At 36.3% G+C, this 11,369-nt stretch overlaps 1 protein-coding gene across 1 annotated transcript; it reads right to left on the bottom strand.

The window, feature by feature from the left end:
• Positions 1-4,106: 4,106 nt before the first annotated feature.
• Positions 4,107-10,889, bottom strand: LOC126495549 (zinc finger protein 431-like). Its single transcript, XM_050133142.1, has 5 exons — positions 10,845-10,889; positions 7,336-7,462; positions 7,105-7,165; positions 5,438-5,802; positions 4,107-4,123 (listed from the first exon to the last, which is right to left on the bottom strand). Exons 1-5 carry the CDS (start codon positions 10,887-10,889, stop codon positions 4,107-4,109), a joined length of 615 nt encoding a protein of 204 aa, XP_049989099.1.
• Positions 10,890-11,369: the final 480 nt, after the last annotated feature.

Below are 11,369 nucleotides of genomic sequence, written 5' to 3' on the forward strand. Positions count from 1 at the left end.
TGTTTTTGGTGTGTGGGTGTTTGCCTTCCATGTTCTGTGCACAGTACCTAAGAGGCCAGAAAAGGGCATCAGATCCCATGGGACTGGAGTTACAGGAGATGGTTAGCAAACATGATTTCTTGCAATGGCTCCTTTTCCTTTTTCACAACAGACAGTGCTCTTAGCTGATAAGTTGTGTCTACAGCTGCTTTTTTATTTAAAATTTATTTTCATACATTTTACTTAAAATATATCACTTTCACCATTTTTGTTCTGTCTTCACCTGTTCAAAAATTATTTCCTTCCAATTACCTCCATGCTAAGCATGTGTGACTAAGTGTGTGCAAATACATGTATAAAACCTGCTGAGGGCCAGGCAGTGGTGGCACACACCTTTAATCCCAGCAAACACCCTGAACACTGATCTCAGCCAATCACAGTCTTCCTTGGAACTCTGTGCCTCCCTCCACATTCTATTTACCATTCTCATCTCAGATAACTTAAAAATCCTGAAGTTCCTGCCTCCACTTTCTTGGTTCCATGACTACATGTCAATGCCACCATGTTTGACTTAGATTGCTCCAGCTTCATTTAGTCAGGCATAAGAAAGATAGGATGAGTAAAAAGAACGTTACAGTTAACTACATTATAAAAGCACTTATCTCTGTGAGCCTGGGTTTAACTATCTTTAGAATAAATTCAGAACTATGTGCTAGTCACTTGATTAGTTATAAAAGCATCAATGATAAAGAAAAACTTTTTTTAATAGTTGGAAGACGGTAGACTTTAACGAAGGATTATATTTGATGGGAGCCATCCTGTGACTAGAATTAGCACTTTTTTTTAGAAGGTACTTTTTAGAAGTACCAGAATTTCTTAAAAATCTTCATGCCATTTGAAGTCACCACCATTCAAGTCTCCTAACTGAAAGTTTTAAAGTCATCAGGAGAGCAGACTATGATCACATTCAGAAAAGACATTCTTCGTGCACGCAAGTTCCCTTTCTCTCCATACAGGAAGCATAAACTCCAGCAGGGTTCCACCTGCTCTGCATCCTTATGTTATCCCATTGCTATTTACCAACTATGGAATAAACTCAAGTTTGTGGTTTCATCAAGAGTCTGTCACTTTTAAGACACTTGTGTTTTCAGTTTCTCTCCTGAAAAACTTTTATAACTCTTCCATTGTTTTATGGAGATCTGGACTCAAAGACATCTTGGTGCATTTGTCTAAGTTAGTTACTGATGCTGTCCATACTGTATTTCTTTTGGGTCCTAAGAAGTGGGGCAAAGAAGAAATCAGGATCATCCATTCACACTTCACTGCTATAATGACATGTTCACTAGGCTGAATAGATGGCTCAGCAGATGACAAAACTGGCTGATTAGCCACAGGGCCTGACTTTGTTTCCCAGAACTCACACAACAGCTAACAATTCTCTTTAACTCCAGTGAAAGGGGAACAGATTCCCTCTTATGACCTCCACTTTTGCACTCGGTATATACAATGACAAACAAAAGCCATCAGACAGTAACAAAAATCTTTATGTACTGAGAAATATTATGGTATTCTTTGGGGTTCTGAGAAAACGTTAAGAATAAGTGTTTCGTCCTAAGGATAACACACTCTACAAAAAAAGGGAAAAAACAAAAGAAATCAGTTTATCATTTTCAATTGAAAACAGGTTTTATTACTTAAGTTGTTTTTCCTCTATTCTTCATGAAAACATGTTTACTATCTGAAAAAAAAGGCACCTTTTTTCTGGTAGAATGTTTCAATTAATCAGGGTGCTGACATAGTGGGAAATGTGTGTGGTGTGCAAGTCTGGTAACCTCATCTTGATCACCATATGAAGAGAGCTAAGAGTCCATCCCAAAAAGATGTCTTACAGTTTTCACATATCTGTCAGGACTAAATTCCATAATCATATAACACATACATATAAAAGAAACTTTTTTCAAATGAATCTCATCAATGTTACATTAGCTGGCATCTCTGGATAATTCCCTTAGAAGGAAGCACTTCATGATGAAGTGACAAATGGATAACTAATGGGGACAGGAAGATGCAAAGAACTTCAAATAATGAATACCTATCCACTGGACATCAAGCTATACTGTGAAATATTCAGTTGATTACTGATTATGCCACATTTTACATCTCTACCAGTTTGATGAAAATGATGCTGTGGACACACATATGAGGTAATGTTTCTTATACTCTATCCTATTATGCATTTTAACATTAATTTTGATAAAACATGTAGAGAAAACAGTGAATGTTGGGGTCTAACATGTACCCTTGGACTTGTATTCAAGAAACTGACCCATGATGATTATGAATTCAGATGTACTCATAACTAATTAGTGACATAAAACTAGACTGGATAGAAAACATCTCAAGGGAATTTGTGAAAATATGAAAAAAACTAGGAAAAAATTTAACCACCCTTTCACAGTCACCATTACTTAAAATGCATGAATATATACTGCCTAATATTAAAGTAATGTTTCACTTAGATAACGGACATCTCATTCTATATATTTCAGCAGAAAAATACCTATCACTAAGGGAAAGCACCGTAGGAGATGTACAAAAGTCATAGAGAGAAAACAAAGAACACAAAACAAACTTTATTGAAAAGATTTGCTAAATGTATAGAACACTTTAATATCTCTCACAAATCAGAAACCGCAATAAAGAAATGTCCACCATCAGGCTTGAGTGAAGTTAGTAAATGAGTAACCTTCTTCATGATGAAAATGATATAAAACAAAAATTTCTGGAAAATAAAGACCACTGTGATGTCTAAATTCTTTACCATATCGTTTACATGAAGAAGAGTTTTCTTTTGCAGGAGTTCTTCCCTATTACCTGATGTTAAGATGATTTAAAATAAAGTCTTTAAAATATCTACAGGGCTATTGGATGAGGACAAGCAGCGAGGACAAGTTCATTGTCAGAATGAAGGTCAGGTTTTTGAGAACTTCCTGTGGTCCTGCAAAAGGAATACCCAAGGGTCTAATAATGTTCCTGGGAGCAAGCATGAATAATCATATACCCACACAAAGGCACACTAAAATAACATAATCAAAATTAAATAAAATCTTTGACTAAACATTTTTTCACTCATGAATATTTTCCTTTTGTAAGCATTCATTTCTGTAACCCAGGTGTTGACTCATTTAAAGGCTTACTTCCAGAGTTTTCCTCAATTGTGATTTGGATCATGCAACAGAAAGCAAGAATGTAGACTTGAAGTTACCGAAGTTAATCATTCTCAATTAGTGGCATCATTTGGGAAAATTTAGAAATTATTGTCTTCCTGTAAGAAATGTCATGGGTTTGTTCCTGAGAGTATACATTCACACACCATTTCAAGTTCCTACACCTGGTTCATGCTGCAGGCTGAGAATGTGAGTTCTTAGCTTCCCAATGTAGCTGTCATGTCTGACACTTCTTGAGACAACACTGTCAAGGTTATCATGTAACCGTCTGGAACCCAGAGTCACATTAAGCTCTTTTATTAATTGACTTAGGGATTTTATTTTATCATAGGCACAGAAGAGGCACTCATACACATCTACAAAATTTTAAATCTAGATAAGTTATGGGGGAAGCTTTGTTAATCAATCATCTTAAGAATTGGAATGTAGTTAAGGCATGGCTTCCTGTAGCCAAGGAGAAAAATGGGGATGGACCAGGTGCTTGCTCTCTGGGTTATTTTTGCAGGACACAGCGGAACTTGGAATTTTCATTCTCATGTCATGAGTTTCCACTTATAATAAGTAAAAATATAATTGCTTATCTTGAAGCTAGCCTGGTTATTTCCCAAATAGTGCTAAGTTCTACAGATAAGTGTATTTATATAATTGAAAAAAAGTGCAAAATCAGAAAGGGTTACCTTATCATTGAATTCACATGACATTTGTCCATGTAATTTTGTAGGTGCAAAATAAGAGACTTCATAATGCTTGAACAAATTGGTTTTATTCCCAGTCTTATGTAAGTAAATGTTTGTTGGCTGAAGATATTTCTAAAACATTTATAGTCACATTCCCTTTAGGATGAATCTGCTCAGGTCCTCAGAGTATTGTGACTTAATAGACTCCTTATCTGCTAAAAGTTTATTCTTGTATAAAGACTACCAAAAAGAGGAAAACTTTACCACACTGATTACACCTAAAGTGTTTGTCAGGCTGACTGTGGTGGCACATCCTTTTAATCCAGCACTTAGGAAACAGAGACAGACAAATCTCTCTGAGTTAAAGACCAGCCTCGAGCATGAGTGAGTTCCAGAATAGACTCCCACAGTACAGAGAAAACCTGTCTCAAAAAAAACAAAAAAGAAAAAAAAGAGTTTCTTTGCAATATGATTTTTTCTCAAGATTTTAAAGCCTGATGACACCTACAAAGTCTCTACCACATTGGCTAAAATCGTAAGGTTTCTATTCAGCATGTGTTCTGAGATGAATGTGTACACTTCTATGATATGCAAAGGCTTTACTACACTGATTAAAGTAATAAGGTTTCTATCCAGTATTTCTCTCAAATACATATGGTTCTTTGATGTATTTGAGACTACACTGATGTGAAAAGTCTTTACCACATTCTTTACATTCCTAGAGTTTTTCTGCAGTATGTGTACTTTTATGTTTTCTCAGATTGCTGAGTTGTGAAAAGGCTTTACCACACTGATTACATTCATAGGGTTTCTCCCCAGTATGTGTTCTTTTATGTACTATTAGACTATTGAGTTGTGGAAAGGCTTTATCACATTGATCACATTTATAAGGTTTCTCTCCTGTATGAAGTCTTTTATGTGTTTTTAGAGTACTGAGTTGTGAAAAGGCTTTACCACATTGATTACATTCATATGGTTTCTCTCCAGTGTGTGTTCTTATGTGAAGTTGGAGACTACTGATACATGAGAAGGCTTTATCACATTGATTACATTCATAGGGTTTCTCTCCAGTATGTGTTCTTTTGTGCATTTGGAGATTAGAGTGCGATGAAAAAGCTTTATCACATTGATCACATTCAAAGGGCTTCTCTCCAGTATGTATTCTTTTATGACTGTGAAGCTCACCATGACTCACAAAAGCTTTATCACATTGATTACATTGATAAGGTTTCTCTCCAGTATGTAGCCTTTGATGTACTCGAAGACTACTGCTCACTGAAAAGGCTTTACCACATTGACTACATGTGTAGGGTCTTTCTCCAGTATGTGTTCTTTTATGTGTTTGGAGACTGCATTGACTTGAAAAGGCTTTACCACATTCATTACATTCATATGGCTTCTCTCCAGTATGTGTTCTTTTGTGAAGTTGGAGATTACTGATACATGAAAAGGCTTTAACACAATAATTACATTCATAGGGTTTCTCTCCAGTATGTGTTCTTTCGTGTATTTGGAGGTTACAGCGCTCTGAAAAAGCTCTATCACATTGCTTACATTTAAAAGGCTTCTCTCCAGTATGGGTTCTTATATGTCTGTGAAGCTCACCATAACTTGCAAAAGCTTTATCACATTGATTACATTGATAAGGTTTCTCTCCAGTATGTGTCCTTTGATGTACTCGAAGACTATTGCTCAGTGTAAAGGCTTTACCACATTCATTACATTCATAGGGTTTCTCTCCAGTATGTGTTCTTTGGTGAACTTGGAGACTTCTGACATATGAAAAGTATTTACCACATTCATTACATTCATAGGGTTTCTCTCCAGTATGTGTTCTTTGGTGAACTTGGAGATTACTGACATATGAAAAATCTTTACCACACTGATTATATTCACAGGGTTTCTCCCCAGCTTGAGTTCTTTTAAGTATTTGGACACAGCTGATACCTGCAATGGCTTCATCATATTGAATACCATCATATGGCTTCTCTGCAGAATGAATTTTTTCATGACTTTGAAGATGACTATAACATGCAAAGGCTTTATCACACTGAGTATATTCAGAGGCTTTCTCTCCATTATGGTTTCTTTCATACCTGCAAAGATAATAGGCACATGTAAAAGTTTTACCATGTATATTACACTGATGAATATTAATATCTGTAGGAATTAATTTTATAATTTTGTTTAATTGTAAAGAAGAATCAGATTTTAAGTTTTACATTTGTGGTGCTCTCCTCCAGTATGGGATGTTTTGTTTCTTTGAAGAACTTTTGACAGTAAGTGTCTTTTGTCAAATGACCCACATTTATAACATCATTTTTTATGAGCTTTTTTACACATTTAAAAGGAACAAGACTAACTCAGTTTTAAATAACCTTACATTCCTTTTTCATTCTTATGTTTTCCTGTAGTGCAGTACCTACCACAAGAAAGTGTACTAAGACAAACAAAAGTAAGTACACAGTCCAACACTCATAGGGCTTATCTTCAGTGTGAGTTTGCTGATGTCTTCCCAAGGATATTTGAGAACCAATTAAATATAATCTTATAGCACATTCAACCAATCTAGCCAGTGTTGAAATACTAAATATCTTTCCTATCTTCCCATTATTCTGAAAGAGATACAGTCCCTCTTTCCATTTTGGGAAGCTCACATGTGACATATGACATTCTTATTAAAGGAAGACAAACTGACCCTTGAATTCACACAATTTGACTTTCTCTTCTTTACAGAAATGTGGTATAAGAATGAAAATTTCTCCACAAGAGCCTTTGTGACTCTCATAAACTAACTCTTTCAATAAGTTTGGTAAAGTCACAAGTACATGAGTAACATGCATTTTACTACAGACTATTTTTGGACAGTTTTAAACATATACTTATTATCTATTCAATGTGCATATGTGTGTTCCTTGTGCAATATCTGAGTGTTATGAAAATAAATGGATTGGCATTTCTACAGCATTGTTCTCATGGGGCTATGATTCAAATGGTGGTATCAGGTAAGAAATCATTTCCTTCTCTTCTGACTTTAGAGGAATGCCTTGGAAACTCAGATGAGTTATCTCATATTGAGGCTTATGATTTTATGAGAAATCAATAATCATCAATATACTTTAAGCTGTGCTCATTTATACTATTGTTTTTCTTTAAATCTTCCAGAACAAATTAAAACTTCTTCAGAAACAAATATATACCAAGTTGCAAATAAAAATTACCTTCCATGTTTTCTAGCACGTTGACTATGTTCTTCAAAATTATGGTCTTCCCAACTGTAGCCTAAAATATAGGAACAGAAAGTAGATAATATATTAAAGGATACTGTACAAAATTGAATACCTTAAGTGAATTATGCCTTAGTTATTTGGCTCATTCTTACTCTTTCTCAACACAAATATACAAAAGTTGTCCCCTTATTTTGAAACATGAAGGAAAGTACACAATCTTACCAATAGCAGTGAGATTCCTATATGTCTCTAGCATCACATCTTTGTAGAGACTCTTTTGGGAAGGATTCAACAAAATCCACTCATCCTCGGTGAAGTCAATGTGCACATCCTCATAGGTCACTGAATTCTAGAATAATCCAACCAACAGTAAAACAAAGTGTGATCCTGACATTGGATATTTCTTTTTAAATGATATATTTGTATAATGCTGCTGCTTCCTATACTTCTTCCATGATATTACATGATAATGTAATCACCAGTCACTTTAGAAGGGAACTGAAGAGGAGGTTCATATGAGCCATTCATTGGCCCTTTAAATGGGATACAGCCTTGAGAAAGAAATGCCAATGAACAGACACACAGAGACAGACAAGAAGTTAAAACTACTGAGAAAAAAATTACAGAAATAGTAAGAACAATGATTATCTCGAAAAGTGATGGGAAAACTGGGTATATTGACTCTTGCCTTTAATCCCAGCAATCAATGTAAAAGCAGATGAATTATATTGAGTTGGATGTCAGCCAAAGGCTATGCAATGAGTTACAGGTAAGCCAGAATTACAAATTCATAAAACCCAGTATCCATAGAAAAATCATTCAAATAAAAAAGGTAAAAAGAAATCAGAGAATTTACTGAAGTTCTTACAAAAAAAATCTGTATTCACTTTAGTTCTATATTCATCTTTTAGAATCTACAGTGGCCCAGTTTAAACTGTTTCATAATCAGATCTTAATAAAAGGGAGTGCATGTTTAAACAGTTACAAATGGACCAAAGGAAACATCAGCCCTACAAATGATGATCATAAATAACATAGAGTAAGAGAGTTGGGTCAGCAATTAAGAGGCTAGTTATACTTGCATATAAGTGGGTACAGTTGCCAGTACTAAAAGGGGGCTTGTAATTATGCATTACTTCAACTTCATAGGTTCTGGAGCCCCTTGGGATCTAACACGACGAACAGGCTTGCATGTGATACATACCCTTGTATATAGATAGAACCTCATATTCATTCAAAGCATTCAAACCAAAAAAAAAAAACTTAGAAGCAGGTAGAAAGCTACACAAATGCAGTTCAATGATTCAGAAGGCAGAGGTATTAATGTCATAGATACTACTCTCCTGGGAAAGAGAATGATAGCCTCCACCAAACTTCAAATTTCAAAATGTGGTGAAGTTCAGCATAGAAACTTATCTTTGATATGTATAAAAACCTACATTCCAGGCTCCTCAGACAATAAAACAACACAGACACACACACAGAGACACACACACACACACACACACACACACACACCAAAAACATGTATGCTGCTTAGCCATTAATCCCTCTGTGCAGAAGCCAGGATTATTTGTATTTCTGAGTTGAGGAAGCATGGTCTAAGGAGCTACATTCAGTACACAGAGCTACACAGAAAAACATTCTCTTTCAAAAACAAAAGTAAGAAAAAAAAGTAAAATAGAAATCAGGATAGCAAAAGGCTTAAGAGTGAATAGCAATTTGCTTCAACTGCATGTTTTGTCATTTAGCAATACCATCTATAATGGCAGTAAAATCATAACAGCAGGACACACATAACCAGAAATGGGTTGTGGCTATAAACATGTAAATCCAATCCTCAATTAAGATATTTCATCCAAACAATTTCTCCTACTCAATGTTCTACAAATACAACAAAAAACAGCACCCTGGAAAGATAAGTGTTCAACCACTTCTTCTAATCTGGGACCTTTTCCTTTGATCAACAACATTCTAATCCTAATCCATAAATATTCATGGTCATCCCATGATAAAAACTGTATTTAGTCTAACTTCAAAGATGGTCATAGGCTGAAACAATTGTTTCAGTGTGAAGTCTCTTATAACAATCATGATATTGACTTGATTGGCCATAACCCAGCCTAATAAAGCCACACCTAATAGTGCCACTCCCTAGGAGATTATTGGGTCTTACTACATTCAAACTACCAGAGTGGTTTATCTGAGTCTTAAGGTAGATAGATTCCCAATTATCTGAGGTACTGCCATATTGGTTTCCATAGTGGCTACACAGCTTTGCTCTCCCAGCTCAAAGCTACACAGCTTTGTTCTCCTTACTCAACATCTTTGCCAGGATGAGTTGTCCCTTGTGTTTTTGAACCCAGCTATACTGATCTGTATAAGGTGAATTCAAAAAGCTCTTTTGATGTATATTTTATTGATGGCTAAGTATATTGATCATTTAGTTAAGTGTTTCTAAGATAGTTTAGATTAATCTATTTGGAATTTTTTATTTAAATCTTAAATTTTATTCAATTAATTTATTTCCTTATGTGTTCCTTCTTGAGTTTTTTTTTGCTTCTGAGCAAGTAAACCCAAACTATACAGACAAACATGATGTGTACTCATTGTAAGTGGATTTTAGCTGTTGAGTAAAGACTAATCACTGTACAATCCACAGACCCAGATTGGGTAAGTGACAAAGATGGCTGTAGCAGGGGGTGCATGGATCCCAAACAGATTAAATAGACTAGATCTGTGGGTGTACTTAGAGCAAGAACAGGAAGGATCATGGAAGCAAATGGAGGTATGGAGCAGGAAAACACAGCAAGAAATTAATAGAATAAGAAAGCTTTCAAGGGTTGATGTTGAAACAATGCAATAACAACTCTCTGCAATCTTTGAGGGTGATTATAGTGAGGACTCCCTATAACTCAGAAATATGGAGCCTGTACTAGCCATCTTCTGTAATCACATATGGCTCTCAGTGGTGGGACTACAAAACCAATCCATCCACAAAATATTTGACCACACTTGTTGTGTATGGAAGATATATCAGGAAAATGGTGGCTCAAGATTTATATAGTGGTTAACCAATGACTGGCCCAACTTGAGGACCAGGGTTGCTAGGAAAAGTGCCTAGATGTGCAGGATCTATAAGTTAGATGGCTAAGAGAACTAGGGTAGAATCAAGTACAAGTAACAATAAAGAAAAAAAAATCAATGTAATGATACCTATTTCCACGACAAATAGATCTCTAGGTCTACATCCTGTTCGCCTTTGTTGAGAGCAGCACACTTCTTTTTCCTGTGCTGGCTTCATCCCCCATTAGCAGCTCTGCTTGGCAGGTAACCTATGACCCTGGGAACTCTAACATCTTGCTTAATTAAAGAATTTCAACCTTACAATATTAAGATCCATTCAAGATCTTCTGTACTCTTCCATAGGCTTTGGGTCAATACACTGACTCTGCCCTCTGCAGTACACATATCTAGTCTTCTAGACTCTGGCTGGCTCAATTCCACGTCACTGCTGTTTTTGTGGTCATCTCACAGTTCTGGCATCCCCAAAACACTGGGGTTTTCTGTTGCAACCGGGTTTCACTTTCACCAGTATTTCTCATAGAATCTCCTCAGGGTGCCGCACCTCTTGGCCTGACCCTTACAGTCCTGGGCATTGAATGAGACTGCACCTTCAGTGATGTCTTTTCCTGACCTATCACAGTGCCAAGCCTTACATCCATCAATACCTTCAAAAACCAATACCACCTGTTGAGACACATTACAAACGCCATCTACCAGCATGAGGCACAACCTTGGCTACCCCTGGAAGACAGCTTCTCTGTGCTCTTAGAAAACACTTCCCAGACATTTTCGCATCAGTGATGCTGGTCTCGTAATCATAACTAAATTTTTGGCTCTAGCCGTCCAGCATTAAGTACTCAGTAGAGCAATATCTTGCTTAAATACTTCTGATATCTTGCTCATCACAGCGGATTCTTTAGCCCAGGCTAACCAGAAATACGATTTAATGTCTTTCTTTTATCCTTAAGTCTTAAGCCAGAACCATGTGTCCCAAGCTGTCAGGTTCTGCTGCTTACTGGGGTTGGAACATGGCACCTTGTATAAGTATGTCTTTACCAGCTTTCTGTCTTTCATTGCATAAGCTTGGCTGTCCTGAAACTTGATCTGTAAACTAGGCTGTGCTTGAACTAACAGAGTATGCAGGCCTCTGTGTTCTGAGTGCTAGGGTTAAAGTCAATGTGCCACCACCC

Source organism: Alexandromys fortis, unplaced genomic scaffold (genome assembly GCF_014885135.2).
Source record: "Alexandromys fortis isolate MF-2015 unplaced genomic scaffold, M_Fortis_MF-2015_v1.1 scaffold_502, whole genome shotgun sequence".
NCBI classification, from domain to species: Eukaryota; Metazoa; Chordata; class Mammalia; order Rodentia; family Cricetidae; genus Alexandromys; species Alexandromys fortis.